Source organism: Homarus americanus, unplaced genomic scaffold (assembly GCF_018991925.1).
Source record: "Homarus americanus isolate GMGI-L3 unplaced genomic scaffold, GMGI_Hamer_2.0 scaffold34360, whole genome shotgun sequence".
Lineage (NCBI taxonomy): Eukaryota > Metazoa > Arthropoda > Malacostraca > Decapoda > Nephropidae > Homarus > Homarus americanus.
In genome coordinates this window covers 1,519,853-1,539,695 of record NW_024739403.1, presented here as the reverse complement: position 1 = coordinate 1,539,695, position 19,843 = coordinate 1,519,853, and the positions used below count along the sequence as shown (strand labels likewise).

Below are 19,843 nucleotides of genomic sequence, written 5' to 3'. Positions count from 1 at the left end.
ATATACAGTACCTGTAGTAAAATTTATGCTTAATAATATATCTTGGTATGTGATGGTAGAATTATTCAGTGAAGAATGAGAATTTACCATTGGATAGTGAGCATTTGTGGGTGTGACATTTGGCTGATGCTCTGTAGATAGAAATGCCTGGGCCACCCAGCTCATAAATTGATCATGGACATACATGTGTATATGTTACAGATATATTAAATGATGATTCTTGAGAATCACATCACCACAAATAAACAGGACCAGGACAAATTATTATTCCAAGACTGTGATAATACACATAGCATAATAAATGTCTTGGAAATTGTGATGCATAAGAAACAAAGAAAAGGGATTACAAGGAGTAAAAAAAAAATGGCATTTACTTTAAACCAGTTATACATTCATTACAATTCACTGTACAATACTTATATGTTTAACAATCACTGAAAACTAATAGGGTACGAGTTGTAATTCTCATAATTACATGACCAGATCAACTAAAGTACAGTGGGACATCCAGACTTGGGTACACAAGCACAAATTCTTGTTGTTTATAACAGAATAATGTAGTGGAATTTCAAGTAAAGTAAATAAGTAAACAATACTATACAGTATCTTGTGCAGCAGGAATAAAGTTCTTGAATATTTTTAATTATGCATTTCTCTCAATTGTTTGTCATGGAGGTGCAAATAAATTCCAATGGCTCTTGGTTCAAGGCACGGCATTATATTTTAAATTACAAACTATTACAGCAACCTTTAACTGTTAATGACTTTCTGGGTATACTATAGAATTAAAACACACTAATAATAACTGAAAAACTTGCAGTACAATATAGATCAGTTTCTAAAATGAAAATTTTAATTTTCTTTATACCTGTATGGTAAAGATGAAGGAAAGGCATTACAGATTTCACACATTATGCAAATAAATGCGACAAAACAAACAAATCACCTTAGTCTTCAGTGTACTGTAATTTCACAAGACCTTTTAAACCTTAAACAAATTATTCTCTTTTCTGTGACAAATGCACAATACAGGTACAGTATAGTACAGCAAACGTCTTTATTAAATATCAGAATCAACATAGGGAAAGATTATCAACATGGTACAGGTACTTAAATTTGACTGACTTATCAGAATCAACATAGGGAAAGATTATCAACACGGTACATAAATTTGACTGACTATGTTGTTTGTGCTTATAAAATGAGCAACACAGACTGTTTAGCTTAAAAAATACTCCCATATGACTTTTTACCTATATTAGCATGGTATTATTAGCAATTAATTAATGAGCTTTTGATATTAGCAATGCATTAAAGAATTTTCCAGTTACTGAATTAGCATAAACAAAAATGAGTTATGTTTTATTTCTTGCAACAACTGTTGATGGTACAGTATACAGAATCCATATGATATTTCAACCAAAGTTTTCCTATTCCAAACTATTATAGAGGAAATTTAAATAAAGTATCTTTATACAATATACATACATACACAAATATATATATATATATATATATATATATATATATATATATATATATATATATATATATATATATATATATATATATATATATATATATATATATATATATATATATATATATATATATAAGCAAACAGAAAGAGATATAACTAAATACAACTTTATCCATATGTTAAGTTGTGGACAAAATTTCATGAACACTTGGCAATATTGTAGAGTACCTGGCAACTATTACTGGTTCATAATGGGTACAGTATACTCGTACTGTATATGATTGGTTTATATCTAATAATGCTGTTTTTGATCACATACAGTAGTATGTCATAAACACAAAATGAAAAAACACTACTAAATACAAAGAAAAATCTGAGAAAGCAGGTTAAATTTCCAATCCCCTCTCACCTAATGATCCTCAAGTACAGTATTTACATGCCACATACTGCCAAGTGTCCAGGGAATTTTGCCTGCAATTGTAGATACATATAAATATAGATACAAATACATACAAACACACATACACCTTTAAATTTGAGGTACAAAAAGGTGCATCTAAACCTTATCATCCAGTTTTTCTACTCAACTGCCACTTACACTGGCTATAAGGTTTTAAAATCCTTGTTAAACACTTGCATACTTTGTCAATCTTACAATGGACAGTTGCCATAATCATGCCAAGGTACACCTGAAGTGATGAGGAACTACTAACATCATTGCTTCATGACCTTGCTGTTTACTTTTTTTTTTTTTAAGAAATCATACAAGCAGTGAACCCCCATTCAGACACAAGCCTGAGAAGGCTGACCAAGAAAGATATGGAAATAACAAACAGTAGATAAAAATTACGTACTACTGAATCCTGCAGATTGTTAGTTATCTCTTCACATTTGTTCTGAAATGTTGCAAGTTATACTAGGGAGTGAATATGAAATCAGGAAGTGCATTTCCTGAAAAACATCGAGAGAAAAAAGGAGATTTTTATATTCTGCTCCAGTAATTTTGCACTGATACAGATGAGTCAAGAGTCAAATCCTGCCCTGGATTTGTCACTTACAAGAATTATCTAATGAAAAAATAGAAAAACATCATGTTTCAGACTCGACTGATTTTCTTACATTCCATCAACACCACTGTTGTCAAATTTTACTGTGTAACTGAGTAACTGTTGATTATACTAAATACATAATGATGGGAAAACTATCGAACAAAAGATGACTCACAAATTCTACTTTGGCACTTGTGATAGTTACCGTACTGGCATCTTGGTATCAGCAACGAGTTTTACTGCAAAATAGAACTTAGTGCCATATCAGCACAGTATGTGCTATGTAATACTGAAGTTACACTCTGTCAGGTTGATGAACAAGGATGGTACAGATAATTCCTCAACAATAAATTCAAACAATTTAAACTACTAAAATTTACCACCAACCATAGATGTTCAAAATGGTCACCACATTTTATGCTAACGAATATTTAATTACAGATAAGGTCTAATAAGCAGACAAACCAGAAATTTTCAGAGAGAGTAAGTAGAGAGAGACCTACTTGTTATTAAAGTGCAAAATTTTTAACGGATTTTGAGAGATGTGCATGGGGCATCTGAAGAGTAAACAAAGCTCGAAATAGGATAATGAAAAAGATTTTGGGTACTTTTAAGAAACTCATTTGATGAAATAAGCAAAAGATAAAGATGACTACAGGTATATGTGTACACCTAAGCAGGTAAGGCAAAGTAAGAAATTAGGCAGAACAGGGAAGGAGTATTAAATTACAAGTTTGTAACACTGTGATGAGAAAGGGTTCCGTGAAGAAGGGTTTCTCATATATAGTACTGTACCATTCTCCTGCATAATAACCTGACCTAATCTTAATCAATCTAATGTAACCTAAACTAAATCTACATACTGTAATAAGAGCAGGTTTGTAGAATATTGGTGGAAAAAAGTTACTAGAAAATCACAATCTTTATTCATATTCTTTGATCTAAAAATGTCTCTAATAATATCATTTATTTTTCCATCATTAACATTAGCTACTGAAATGGCCCCTGTAACTGTTCAATGCACTTACACTTAAATAGGTGTTTGGGCCCTGTACCAGCTAAGTCCCACTGCATATACACTGAGTAAGCTCTTTGTCATTAACTGACTGGAATGTCCATTAGAGCAAGCTAATTACTTGAGCCTCCTAGTAATTATAAATGTAGCAGAAACACACTCAAAGTGAAATATTTCACATTCATCCCTCATTTACTGTTGCAGTAGTATTGCCATCACTGGTGGTCACTTGCAAGACTCTCGGGTGCCCACCTATGGCAGCTTTGATGGTTCTGTGTGAGCCTCCAGCCACAATAAAGGCCAATACTCCTGAGAGGATTGTAAGAATCCACACCGTTGGGATGGTCACTGAATACAAGGGATTTATCAAAGTCTGGAAAATATAATGAAAATGAATTAAAATAAAGAGATTGAAATGATCATTAGAAAAGATACCATACCAAGGACTTAAGTATAAAATCCCATTTTATGGATGCAGGAAAGAGGTGAGCAACATGAGATTCCTGCACTAAAACACCCCCTGGAAGAGCCTTCATTATCCAAGGGGTTTGATGATCTAATTGCAGGCTTCAAACATCTTATCAGATCAGTGTCAATTACTGTTTAATAGCAACTCACCTAAAACACCAGGTAAGTGAAGTAGAACACCTCCACTATTGCAATACTTGCTTCAAAAGCCAGAAAGTGTAAGAGATGCATGAGGTGCTGACCTTAAGTTTGCTTTATATACAGGTACCCGCATGGTTTAAGCAAGACTGGAAAAGTTCAGAGCTGGGAATTTATTCCTGGACTGTGTCAAGGAGTTCTGTTACCTTGCTATGATAAGTGCAGACAGTGGTGTTGAAGTCAGCTTAGTTACAAGAGTCAGAAGTGGATATAAAATGTTTAGGGAGCTGTTATCTTTATACTGTAATGGCAAAAGGACATTTTCATCACATGAAAGGATATAGGTACAGTATGCAACTAGCATGAGAAGTGTGATGTTCTATGGCAGTAAAACATGTGCAGCTAAAGAGAATGACATACATAGACTTCAGTGAGCCAAAATGAAGTGGATATGTAACTTGACAGTGAGATAGAAAACCCTGTTCAGAGCTGTGAGGATGGATGGGTATCGAAAGTATTGGTGAGGTTTTGTGCAGATGTAGGCCGAGATGGTTTGAGCATGTGGAAAGAGTAGACGAGCCCATTTGAGTTAAGAGATATACGAGTTTCAATGTGGAAGGGATGATAGCTAGGGGTAGACTGAGAATAATATGAGGAGAGGTTATAAGTAATAACATCAAAGAAAAGAAGTTGATGAAAGAGGTTGCAAAGGTCCATGCAGCTTGAACAGCTATCATCAGGTTATCAAGGCAAACCCACAAAAACATGAAAAATTGCCATAAAAGGGAGATGATAATGATGAAAAATAAAATTGAAGGGCTGAACTATGTGAATGGGACAATTAATACAATACATTAGGAGCTCAAGTTTCGCGACTAATTGGCACCGGTTTTAGCATCGCAAAATTTAAAATTGCGAAATGAGTGACGTTGAAATACAGGTACATGTAAATAAGCCTAATCAATTCTGAGGTGTCACCCAAACCCCCCTATAATGACCTACAACCCACCAAGAAAATGACATTACTGTAATGTATTCATACATATTATTTTGTACATATTGTTGATAACAATAATTATATACACTCATATTGTAGAATAACTTATCTTGATGTAATCAGTGAAATCCTAGACGGTGCAGCTTGATGGGTTCCAAGCCAGGGAGGGCTGGTTACTGCTTTCTCCATGCTCCCTCCTTTGCACCTCCTCTCACCTCAGCATCAAATCCCTCAAAGCCTTGAGGCAGCTCTTCCACCAGTAAGTCACCCAACACTTCACTATCATCATCGGTGGTGCCATCATCATCTCCTAAAGTGATGTTTGCCAAGGCATTAACAGGCTGGGCCTTACACAGTACCGAGTAATATGGCCTGCTGACGAGCATTAACATGGGACATGTACATGACCTTACATTCGTCCAAAACCTTATCAAATACAGTTCTGAGCATGAGACCTGGTATTGTAATCAAGCTGTTCACCGAGACGTGTGATGGTTGTGAGCACCTCAGTCAGCTGGCATGTTGTAAGTTCACCAGGCTTAACGTCATCCTTGTGTTGGTTGCTGTTCTCCTTGTTCTTTATCCTCCTCCAACATTTCTTCAATTGTCAGTTGCTGCTGATGTTGACCAACGATTTCTTGCAAATCTTCAACCTGAACATCCGAAAATCCCGGTGCTGGGACTGACCACACTGCCTCCACTGTGTCCATTAGTGTTGCCAACGGACTGCCTCTCCCCGCTTTCCTTGGTCTGTTCTGCCCCACTTACCTCGGAGTTAGTGAACAAAGGCTTCCATGCGTGTAGCATTGTTGCAAAATTAATTTTACACCATACCTCAACAATTCTATCCACTGCATTTTTAATATTATATTTCTTCCAAAATTCACAAACTGATAACACTTCACAGTTGCGGCATGGTGGGGTGCTAGGAGTCGGGTCGTCTATCATCTCCTCCTCCTCCTTCTCCTGGTTATCTGATAGAGCCGGATCACCGTGAGAGAGTACTGCTTTGATTTGTTGTAACTAAACTAAAGAGTCTGTCTGCTGACAAAAGTCTTTATAGAGTGACTGATAGTAGAACAGTTTAACATTACTGATGAATTCATGGTCGAGTGGCTGCAGAAGCGATGTGGTGTTAGGAGGAAGGAAGATAACTTGTACATTAGGGTGGTGTCCAATTAGAAAATTAGTGTCCAGGAGCATTATCCATCACCAGGATTACTTTGAAGTCAATGTTCTTCCTCTGGCAGTATTGTTGGGCATCAGGAACAAAGTGCTTGTCAAACCAATCGGTGTATAAAGGTTTCTTATTAGACGTCCAATAAACATTGAGCTGCAACACACAGGCAAGATGGTAGGCTTTAGGACGGGCAGAACGGTTAACAACCATAGTGTTTCATTAAGAAATCTCCACTTGTATTAGCTGTGAATAAAACTGAAATCCTGTCCTTTGAAGTCTTTACACCCCTTGTCTGTTTTTAATCCTTGGCAATGAAAGTGGTCTTTGGTGAGTTCTTCCAGAAACTACCAGTTTCATCACAATTGAAGATCTGGTCTCGGCAATAACCACCCTCTTTTACAAGAGTTTGAAAGACAAGTACTGTAGATACTTTTCTGCTGCTACGACATCAGCCGATGCACTCTCCCATGGAAGTGGGCAAACTTGACTTCATAACACTTCTTAAAAGCAGCCAACCAACCAACAGAAACATTGAACGGTGGTGAAGTTAATGCATTCTTCTGTGCAACTGCAGCATAATAAACACGTGCCTGATACCTTATCTGTGGCCCAGACAGGTCGCCTTGCTCACGGTTTCTTCTTTCCACCCACTTGTGAAGGTAATGCTCTGTTAAAACAAGCAGTAGGTTTTGTTGTGAAGTATCGGAGAATGTCCTGTTACTAGAAAATCTTGAGAATACATCCACAGAAGCAGTTAAGGCTTCCTTTTTCTTCTTAAGGGAAAGTATGGTAGATTTGGGGCAGATGAATCTACTCATGATTTCACAGGTACGAGCACCACTTTTGATAATTTCAAGCATTTCTCGTTTCATTTCAAGGGCATATTTTCTCTTCTTTACCCCCTTACGGAAGTCACGTTTGGCTTGGGGCTTTCCTTGTTGACCTTCTCTATGGTCATCATTACCACCAGAACCGCACCCGACACTTACATTACAAACTTCACTCATCGTTTATACACAAGAATCGTTAATACACAAGAATCACTCATACATAAGAATCGCTAGTACACAAGAATCGCTAGTACACAAGAATCGCTAGCACACAAGAATCGCTAGCACACAAGAATCGCTAGTACACAAGAATCGATAATACTGTACGTCGACAAGTATCATTAATACACAAGAATCACTAATACGTACACAAGAATCGTTAATACACAAGAATCGCAAATACACAAGAATCGTTAATAGTTAAACAAGAATCTCGTGAAACAGGGAGGTACTACCACCTGGGAAGATATTGGAAGCATGTTTAATGGTAGACCCTGCCGCCATATGGCATCACGAAAATTGTGACCAAGTCCCAGGTTGCTGATCTGACTTTCTGCCTCATATACACACAATTACAGGGTCTCAATTGTTTCTCTTACTACAGGGTGTATTGACAACACAATATACAGTATATATATTGTTTCTCTTTTGATTTTTTTTCCATTTTTGTATTTATTTATTATTATTATTATCACAGTGTTATTATTATTATTATTATTATTATTATTATTATTATTATTATTATTATGTATTTATTATTTTATTTTCAATTTTGTATTTTTTATAAATTTTATTTACAATGAAATATTATTATTATTATTATTATTATTATTACATTTTTTTCCACCAGGCCCTGATGTGGGTCAGTGACCTATGCCCGGGTGGGCACCGCTCACTCTCGTCCATTCAAACTACAGTAACTGCCATAAACAAAAAACACTCAGCGGGTCGGCGGATAACAAAAGACCGCAACAATGCACGCTGCCCACATTCCATTGACTCGCAAAACTGGTAATGAAAACAGCTATTCTTGAGAGGTTGGAAATTTTAAAAGTGACACGAAACATATGAATCGCGAATCTAAAACTCGCTAAACTTGAGATCCTACTGTACAGTACAGTACTGTACTATATTCTTGGAAAATGTCAACCCTCCAACTGACAAGTGCATGAAGCCATGAAATACCACTCACCTCCAATAATAATGTTTTACATAAACAAACTGTAACTACATGTAGTGTATCATATGTTAATAGTGTACAGGTAACAACAAAACACTGATGTGGAAAATAGGACCCATGTGTGAGAAAGATCCACAAGGAGAACAAAACAGAGAAGTGCTGGCAACTCATGTTGTTAGTAGAATGACAGCAGGTGAAATGTTAGGGTAGATGTGGTATAAAAAACAAGAGTGAATTAAACTTAAGGTTCATACCTGGCATACCAGTTGATTCCACAACTTGCAAATCAATTACCAGACTAGGGTTGGAGCTCTGCTTTGTTATACCTTGTTCACTTGGTGTTAAGCAGCAACTATCATTGATCTGACAGGACAGCGACACCTGCTGCTAGAACATTAAGCTTCGTGGACAAGAAAGTCTCAGCTACAGAATGTTCTACTAACTTGTGGGAGAATCTCGCAAATCATAAGTTGAATGATCCACAAACATTATCAGCTATTTTCAAATTTTTACTTTGGACATTAATTTTGTCAAGGTTAACAATAAAATAGATGGTCTTGTTACCCAGAGAAAGTTTTAACACATGTATTTTCTCTCTCATTTTTTCTATGATTAATACATAGTTTACATGGTACCAGTACTCTGAAAATTATTGTTAACATCAAAATCTCATTCCAAATTCATCACCTTTAATTTTCTATTTATAATACTTTTCCTTCTTTCATGCTACCAGAAAACATTCAAACCTATCAATTTCAGAAGAAAATCCAGAGTTCATAAAAAAAAAAATCCATTTACTGTACTGTATCAGTACAGTATATCCAGTCTATAAAATTAGAGGACCATTACTGTATTCTATTACTGTATGTATTATAAATACACAAAATTCTATAACATCTATGAAGTAATAACTTCAATTCATTATCAATATGTACAGCTAAACAAAATACTTACAATGCATGATGCCAACATGTGACAGAGAATCACATAAGCCAGTTGAAGGTATGCACGGCGGTGGATGGCATTGACAAACAGGATACCCCAGAACACATGGAGCATAATGAATGCCAAACTGGTGACAGCCGATGCAATAAAAAAATTGTAGGGATCGCCTTTCATCCCTATAGTTCCTGGTCCTGTCATGTCAGCCAAAACATTCACCAGAGAGAATGCACCAGAAATCATGCCAAAACCAAGTCCAGATACTGAAAAATATTAAGAATATTTCCATATCAAATACCTTAAAAACTTGCTGAGAATTCAGTTAAAGTCTTTTACTTACAAACATATACTTTATATACAATCCAGATGTACAACCGAATTTCATCTTGGTTATACTGTACAATCAAAATTACTGTATGCTAAATTTTGGGCTCAACAAAGAACTGCTCATACTGTACTGTCACTGGCTAGTCATCTATCCTTTAATTTAAGATTTCTTCCACTTATTGCCATATAGTGTACGTAATAAATTTTGATTACTGTTTTACAAATTCCTAATTAGCCATAGTACTGTACATACTGTACTCTTAAGAAATAAGCTGTCATGGGTTACGTTAGGCTTACCCACGCAACCAACTCCAAAGTTTGTTTTACCAGAGATAAGACGCCCGGCGAGGCATAACTGGGACATGTATTTTTCCATTAGCGTATGTTAGCCAGCCTTTAGGGGGGTGGGCAGTGAAACAGTGTTGTACTGTTCATCGCTTCACACCCAAAAACCTCATTTTAAGTAGTATCCCCTGAGCCATGGGTTAGTTAAGACGTCGCCTCCATCCCCTCCCTCCTGAAAGGGGGCGGGACACCACACCACACAGAGTCCTCCACGCCACTCCGTCCTGTGAACCGTCGTCGACACGAGACTAAGCGTGTTAACCTAGGTTTGTTATCCCCGTGGAAATATCACGTGTGGATGCCTGGTTGCGACAAGAGCAATCCAGGCTGGCCTATCAAACCTACAGTAAATGGTTAATTAATTCACGCTTACAGAGTTCTCCTGCACGACACCCGTCTACCGTGACCGTGATCGAATTGTCATGGTTTTGGAGTGGTTCGGTGGTAGTAGGAGTGGATTATATTATATAAAGATAATAATATGTAGTATTTCTTATTTCTTACCGTAGAGTCCGATACCTTCACACTGATTACTTACAGGAGATTATGGCGTATCTACGTAGAAGTTCACTCCACCACTCGACATTCCATGATTTATACTTGATAAATGATGATTTAATGAATTCATTTAATTTTCAACATCCATCTAAGTTATTGGTTATACTATGTCATAACCAATCAGTCATTACCTTTAGTAATAATAAGATAGGATCACAGATACGGGCAGATAATTGCACTTACATTTATTTGTCAAGCTTCCATACAATGATTTACAATTTGCATGGATATATGATTTACTCACGTTCACGCTGTAATAAAATTAATCTTCTAAAACAGGGAATTTTCAACTTGGGGACACATGTGGTTACTCTACTATGGGTGTGACTTAACAGAGCCTTAATTCTTCAAGTGATACATTTACTGCCAGCCTGGATTGCTTTTGTTGCAACCAGGCTTCATCACAAGAACTTCTTCCCACGGCCATAACAACAAAAAGGTACTCTTGGGTTACCACACATAGTCTCGCGTCACTGACAGTCACTGTGGACGGTTGTCGCGGCAAGTAGAACTGGTAAGCGTGACTTGAATTAACCATTAGGTGCAATAGACCAGCCTGGATTGCTTTTGTCGCAACCAGGCTTCCACACGTGATATTTCCACGGGGATAACAAACCTAGGTTAACACACTTAGTCTCGTGTCGATCACGGTCACGGTAGACGGGTGTCGTGCAGGAGAACTCTGTAAGCGTGAATTAATTAACCATTTACTGTAGGTTTGATAGGCCAGCCTGGATTGCTCTTGTCGCAACCAGGCATCCACACGTGATATTTCCACGGGGATAACAAACCTAGGTTAACACGCTTAGTCTCGTGTCGACGACGGTTCACAGGACGGAGTGGCGTGGAGGACTCTGTGTGGTGTGGTGTCCCGCCCCCTTTCAGGAGGGAGAGGATGGAGGCGACGTCTTAACTAACCCATGACTCAGGGGATACTACTTAAAATGAGGTTTTTGGGTGTGAAGCGATGAACAGTACAACACTGTTTCACTGCCCACCCCCCTAAAGGCTGGCTAACATACGCTAATGGAAAAATACATGTCCCAGTTATGCCTCGCCGGGCGTCTTATCTCTGGTAAAACAAACTTTGGAGTTGGTTGCGTGGGTAAGCCTAACGCAACCCATGACAATCGCCCCTACTAAGAAAAATTTTTCTTCGGAGAATAAAAATTTCAGCACCTGTATACAATCAAGAGAAAGCCTAGCCCAGACACACAATTCAACATTCACACTGTGGTGTGTGTGTAACACTAACACTGCAACGGGATGTAGTTGCCAATCGCCACTGAGGGAAAACCTCAACATTTACTTTAGATTTTCAGGCTGGAGGGAAACTCCGAGGCAAGGGTGACAATTCCCGAGCAATAGTTCATGCTAAGCGTAAACACGCTACATTTATGTTACAGCAACTTGTTGTGTAGTGTAGGGTATGTAGACATTGTTTAGGTGGTACAGGTGTCGTGTTATGTTCTTAAATGTAGAGAGGTGTGAAAAGGTTTACATAACATTTGAAGAGTCGTCAGAAGCGTGGAGGTTCGAGTTGACCGGAACATATGGACACTCCCACACATAGGTCAGGTCCTAGACACGCTCTGCAATGACTAATGAACTTCCCCCGGTGGTGAAGAGAAGGATTCCTTCAGCCGGCTGATGTGGAACTGGGTCCCTCTGTTGTTGAGGTCCCCCAAGGTGAGGGTGTACTCTGCCCATCACTCACCCTTGGGTCTACTGTCCACCGCCTCAAGCTGAAGTCCACCAAAATGAAGATGTAAATCTGTCCGTCACTCGCCCTTGGGTTTACTGTCCACCGCCTCGTAGTGAATCGGGAGGCTGAGGTGGAACTGGGTCCCTCCGTTGATGAGGACCCCCAAAGGTGTGGAGGTACTCTTCCCGTCACTCACCCTTGGGTGTGCAGTCCACCGCCTCATACTGAATCAGCTGGCTGATGTGGAACTGGGTTTGCTGACCACAATGTCCGCCGCCACCCTCTCAAGGGTTCGGGGATCACTGTGAGAGGCCACAGGGGTGCAGGTAGAACTCGCCCTCCGTCGCTGGTTCTGGCAAACATCACAAGTCCTCTTCTGTTTCTTTATTTTCCACCTTTAACTTCACATTCAAAATTTCTTAGAGTCCCCTCAAATGTACTAGTAATCATTCGTAGTACAATATATGCGTTTGCACAAACTGCTGACAAGAGTGCAATTACCCGCGGTCTGTGTCCCTGTTCGGGCGCCAATTGTCATGGTTTTGGGGTGGTTCGGTGGTAAGTATGAGTGGATTATATTATATAAAGATAATAATATGTAGTATTTCTTATTTCTTACCGTAGAGTCCGATACCTTCACACTGATTACTTACAGGAGATTATGGCGTATCTACGTAGAAGTTCACTCCACCACTCGACGTTCCATGATTTATACTTGATAAATGATGATTTAATGAATTCATTTAATTTTCAACATCCATCTAAGTTATTGGTTATACTATGTCATAACCAATCAGTCATTACCTTTAGTAATAATAAGATAGGATCACAGATACGGGCAGATAATTGCACTTACATTTATTTGTCAAGCTTCCATACGATGATTTACAATTTGCATGGATATATGATTTACTCACGTTCACGCTGTAATAAAATTAATCTTCTAAAACAGGGAATTTTCAACTTGGGGACACATGTGGTTACTCTACTATGGGTGTGACTTAACAGAGCCTTAATTCTTCAAGTGATACATTTACTGCCAGCCTGGATTGCTTTTGTTGCAACCAGGCTTCATCACAAGAACTTCTTCCCACGGCCATAACAACAAAAAGGTACTCTTGGGTTACCACACAAAGTCTCGCGTCACTGACAGTCACTGTGGATGGTTGTCGCGGCAAGTATAACTGGTAAGCGTGACTTGAATTAACCATTAGGTGCAATAGACCAGCCTGGATTGCTTTTGTCGCAACCAGGCTTCCACACGTGATATTTCCACGGGGATAACAAACCTAGGTTAACACACTTAGTCTCGTGTCGATCACGGTCACGGTAGACGGGTGTCGTGCAGGAGAACTCTGTAAGCGTGAATTAATTAACCATTTCCACGGGGATAACAAACCTAGGTTAACACGCTTAGTCTCGTGTCGACGACGGTTCACAGGACGGAGTGGCGTGGAGGACTCTGTGTGGTGTGGTGTCCCGCCCCCTTTCAGGAGGGAGAGGATGGAGGCGACGTCTTAACTAACCCATGGCTCAGGGGATACTACTTAAAATGAGGTTTTTGGGTGTGAAGCGATGAACAGTACAACACTGTTTCACTGCCCACCCCCCTAAAGGCTGGCTAACATACGCTAATGGAAAAATACATGTCCCAGTTATGCCTCGCCGGGCGTCTTATCTCTGGTAAAACAAACTTTGGAGTTGGTTGCGTGGGTAAGCCTAACGCAACCCATGACATAAGCAAAATATACTTACCGTAGGCCAGTATATTCTTGTTCTCCACAATCTGTAAGTTACCATCGCTCACCTTCCTTAGCCCTCCCTCTGCCTTTTGGATGAGCAAGAACCATAAAAACCTGAAAATATAAATGCAGCCTAAGAGCAAAATGGAAATACAGTACATAAAGTTCAGAGAAATGTTCTAAATAGTAAACTGTACAACACCAAACCTCTAAGTCACAGATTACCCTCAGCAGACATGAAAATTAAAATATATATACAGGGGTGGTGCAGTATATAGTACACAAATGATGCAAATGTTATAGCCAATACATGCACAAATTGAATGATTGAAACATATACAGTACAGTGGTCCCTCGGTTAACGAACGCCTCGGTTAACGAAATTTCGGTTAACGAATTGCCTTCCATAAGAATCTTCACTTCGGTTTATGAAAAAATTTCGGTTAACGAATTCCTTGCGAATTTTTCCCAACATGTTTTCGTCTGCTCACCAGCTGTAGTATTAGTCCGCCAATACAGTAATCGGTTTTAGGGCTTAAATTCGTTACCATTTGAGTAAATATCAAGAAGGTTGTACTATTCAATAATTTTCCAAGTCTTATATTAAAATTTGTAGTGATTTTAACAATTATTTAACATAATTGAAGTACAGGGAACTAGTCTTTAGCGCGCCAAACAGCCACCTGACTCACCCAGAATGGCGTCAGTTTGTGTCCCTGCTCAGTGGAGGAAGCATCTTGCTTGAGACTCTCTTGAACATAAACTATTTTTACAGTACAATTATTGGTCATTCTGAAATTTATTTTACATATTGACAATATATAATACAGTGCAGTGTTGATTTAAAGAAAATAATCTTGAATTACACCAAGTGAACTAAAATTTTGTGGGTGAAATGGCAACATGAAGCATGGGGTGACCTCTCTTCCACCCCAATGCCTTCTCTTCTCCCTTCTCCTCTACCCCCATTCTAATTCCCATCATCATCATCATCATCAACCAGGAGCCTTCTACATGCACACCTCAAAGTAAGTGTACTTTACTGTATTTATTTTTAGTTTGTATGAAATTTTCGGTGAGCTGGAACCAATTACCAAAAATCCCATGGAAACAATGGTTTCGGTTAACGAAATTTTCGGTTAACGAACGACCTTCTGGAACGAATTGTGTTCGTTAACCTAGAGACCACTGTACTGGTAATTTAGATAAGCTTTAAGACTTAATACTGCATGTGAAAGAATTTACTCACTTAACCTGAAAACTTGAAATAATCTCTTTTATGTCAGAGTATTAAAATCATGGTATATCATACAAAACAATATTTCATATCTTATACATTTTTTTTCAACTCCTGAAGTCCAATATGCTATACTTATATCAAAATATATATATATATATATATATATATATATATATATATATATATATATATATATATATATATATATATATATATATATATATATATATATATATATATATATATATATATATATATATATATATATATATATATATATATATATATATATATATATATATATTTATTTATTTCATGTAAATCCACAATGAAAACGTATAATTTTGATAATCACACGGAAAATGGATAAAGATAAAAGCTAAGGAATCCGTTGTTTCCATTTTCCCGTGATTTTATCAAGATATATATATATATATATATATATATATATATATATATATATATATATATATATATATATATATCTATCTATCTATCTGGTTTCATTGTTCTGACTTCACATGCCACAAGGACACACGGCAATCCCCAATGGGAGGTTCATGGTGCCATCAGCCCGATGAACAGGCTTTGGAAATATAAAATAGTTCAGGATTGCTTTTAGTGTCCTTGTGGCATGGTGGGTAGCGCTCCCTGGTCACACGATAAGGTCTAGGGTTCGAGTCTTGGCTGGTGAGGTCGTTGATTATATGTTCAAGTCAGCGTGTTATATGGACTAAAATGAAGCACAGCTACTGCCCGACTTACTACCACCCCGACATAATGACCGCCTAGTTAGTAAAAATTTTGTCAAATCATATATTTTCAAGTCCCGACGTATGATTAGTATGTGTACTGACATAATTTTCGTTTGTAATTCACTTTCAAATGGCTGCCTCATTTACACACAATTGCAGGGTCTCAATTATTTCCCACTTTGACAACACAAATTACATACTGTATATCATTTCTCATTCTTTTTTTTCTTTTTTTTATGGCTCTTTATTATTATTTATATTTTGCATTAATTTTTATTAGTATTATTAATATTTTCTTTATTATATATTTTTTCTTTATTTTTATTGATTTTTATTAAATTTATTATTATTCTTATTGTTATCATTATTATTAGTAGTAGTACCCGGTAGTACCGGTAGTACTGTAGTAGTAGTGGTATTATATTTTCGCCCGCCAGGTCTTGATGTGGGTCGCTTAAAATGACCTGTACCTGGGTGGGCTAATGCCAGTAATAAAAAAAATAATAAAAATAAAAAATAAATAAATAAATAAATAAATACAGAATGTACTGTAACTACAAATTAATAAATAAAAAAATAAAAATAAATAAATAAAAATTACCAATGATACTCACCTAAACAGTTCCTGAAATAAGACAGAGAAGACAACTCCAAAGATGAGGGTGTCCTGTAGCTGGGTGACAGCGTGTACAAGATGGATGAAAACAGCAATGCCAGGAGCCAGAAGAAAGAACTGTGGTGGAATAAAAGCATGAGATGATCATCTGATCAAGTGTTTTAGAGCAAAACTTCCTCTAATTAATTACTGTACACAATAGATTCTCATTTATCCATATGTTGTGTAAATGTTCATTACAGTGACCCCTCGTTTAACGAACGCCTCGGTTAACGAGATTTCGGTTAACGAACTGCCTTCCATAAGGATCTTCAATTCGGTTAACGAACAAAAATTCGGTTAACGAATTTCTTACCTAACCGACCTCAACATGTTTTCGCTTGCACTGACCGGCAACCAGCTTTAGTATCAGTCCGCCAATACATTAATCGTTCTAGGGCTTAAATTCCTTACTATTTTAGTAAATACTGTATCAAGAAGTTTATACTATTCAATAATTTTAAAAGTTTAAATTAAATTTTTAGTCATTTTAACAATTATTGAACATAATTGAAGGTAAAGTGACTAGTTTAATGCGCCGCATCCAGCTCTAACACAGCAAACAGGCTAGTCTCTCTCTGTTTTCACTGGAGGTAACATCCCGGCCCACCCCCAACCTACTTTTTCATACACAATACCTACGCTAGTAGTAAAACTAACTTCTTAATTTTATGATTGTATGCACACACAATTAATAATTAAGAGAAATATCAATAATATTAGGTTTTAACACATACATTAGTAGAAAGGATGGCTGGGCACACGGGATGGGGGTTGGTTCCCGAGGCAGAGGGCAGATTATTGGCCCTCACCTGTATCATTGTATCAATTGTATCACTATCCACCACAGAGGCTTGCAGGGCCTCTTTGTCAAACCCCTCAAAGTCCATATAAGTCCATATCCTCACTATCACTGACTTGGCCGGCTGTGGTGGGTGGCGGTAAAGAACTCAGTAATGTTTTGATGACTGGGCTTACCTTAGCAAGACATCCTGCCCGCCGCTCTCCGCCAGAAAGAGTACACGCGACCGCCTGAAAGTGAGCATTCCGGGTCTGGCAGGGTAAATCGCAGAACGGGAAACGCGCGAAAAAATGCGTAAAGCGGGGTAATACTGTATAGGAAGAGCGGGAATATTGGGTGACACATAATCAAGTCGTTACATTACTCATACTGGTCTTTTTCCGTGATCATGACTTTTTAAACAAATCTATCCAGAGTATCATTAACATACAATAACTTAACTAACTGCATATGCATTGGCCAATATTCTCACTCTTTTCTTTTTATATCCTTTATTACTACTGTATTTCACTCTTGACGTTGACATGTCAGAAGAAGAAATTCCTGACGATATCACGATGTCAGCCACTATGTCAAACAAGTTCAGTATACCGGAAGAAGTACCAGAGAGGAGCCCTGAATTATATACTGCACTGTATATTAACTGATTTGTTTACAAAAAGCTGGCACTGGATAATCAATCTGTTTTTATGCATGTCTATATTTTGTTGACTTATGACCACTTTAAACGTTTACATCGCCCAGTTTATAAAATGAAACTGCCAAATCTATTAGCCTGAAATCTGTAAAATATAATAAAGTTATTCTAAACCACATTAGTGTGAAATATGTACTTGCAGTGCAATGTTTGTGTGACGGAATAACATAACTTATGTAATGAGATGCAACAATTTTTAAGCGTTGCATTACATTTCCCTATTTCACTGCACTTTTCTACAAGATTTACAAGATCTTTTTTTTTGTAATCATAGATAAAGCTAAAATGCATGGTATATATACTAAGAGGTATGGATTATCTCTTGAATTGGATGTAAGTAATCTTTGGTGCGAATTATGGAGTTGGGTACAAGTTGTCTTGGGTACCAAAATGACCCTTACCCCCATAAATCTACTATCAAATAAATGGAGTGAAGTTGACTGCAACCAATCATGTGAGAAATGTACAGTAAAAACCAGGTACTGCACTGGATTACAAATCTGGCACATCACATAAGCTAATCATTGATGAGATATGGTTAAATGATTCTCAAAGTATAGTAAAATATATTGTACTAGGTGCTACCAAGGTGGAGCTACTGTAGTATGAGGTCTACCAAGTTGGATTGGTCTACTGGAATATTTACACTGTAGCCTCCTAACTTAACCTAACCTAACTTAACCTAACCTATCTTAACTTAACCTAACCTATCCAATCTTAACCTAACCTAGGTTAGGTTAATGTCTTGAAATAGTCTGAACTGTGCAAAAAAACGTGTTTTTAATTAAGTAAATGAGTTAGGCCTACTTACGCAAATTTACCTAGATATCAAGCACTAAAGTAAAACATTATCGAGTAAACTCATTGTCCTTATTGCCCACTCTCATATAAATATAATTCATTAAAATGCCCTTTTTGAATTTCCAGTCAGCCATAATAAAAACAAAAACTCACCTGGCAACCAACATAATAGTTCTGATGGGGTCCTTAGCTATTGTGAGAGCAAACATGGATATGGGAGGTCCAAAGGCTATTAACGCACACCCAAAGAACTGTGCTACCGTCATCTTGGCTCACAATATGGTCACACGCAATAGATGTCAAAACTTTGAAGAAAAGCAAGTATGGAGTATGGCGCGCATGTAAAAAATAACAAAAGGTTGGATGTGTCACCTTTGTTGATGAACTGGGAAGTGAGGCGTCTGGGAGAGATACGGCCAGCCAATCACCAGCCTGGGATGTGCTGTGTGGGGGGGACCAGCCAATCACGAGCGCCGAATATCCTGTGTGGTGTGGGAAGCAAGGTGGGAGGGGAACTAATCGACTCTCGGGATAGATAACGGATAGATAGATGTAAAGATATACACGTAATCAGTAAAATCATCAGCATGTACTGTACAAACATAGTGATAGACTTCTAGAGATATATGTATTCAAATAAGATGTACAAGTTCACATTGGTTCATCTTGTATATGTATTTTCTTATATTGATAAATTTTAATCGTAAAAAAGGTATAATTGAGTTCACAAAGGTTCAGCATATACATATATAGTGTACGTATATAAGCAATGGTTAAATATAAGTCGGTTTAGCCGTTGACGTTATGTCATCTTTGTACTTCAAAAACCAAGGTACTGTGGGGTAAAGGATGTTTGGTTCACACTCAGGATGGAATGGAGAAAGGAAACTCACAATGTGCTCTCTATATACATATTGTATTGGATGTACAATGCAGC

The 19,843-nt window shown here is 37.5% G+C and overlaps 1 protein-coding gene across 1 annotated transcript; it reads right to left on the bottom strand.

Annotated features, from left to right (window-relative positions):
- Positions 1-369: 369 nt before the first annotated feature.
- Positions 370-19,335, bottom strand: LOC121874698 (gamma-secretase subunit Aph-1-like). Its single transcript, XM_042378950.1, is given in 6 exon segments — positions 370-3,917; positions 9,292-9,542; positions 13,970-14,070; positions 16,566-16,638; positions 16,641-16,684; positions 19,060-19,335. Coding segments are annotated over 6 exon segments (774 nt in total). The 5' UTR covers positions 19,173-19,335; the 3' UTR covers positions 370-3,725.
- Between the last annotated feature and the right edge of the window lie 508 nt (positions 19,336-19,843).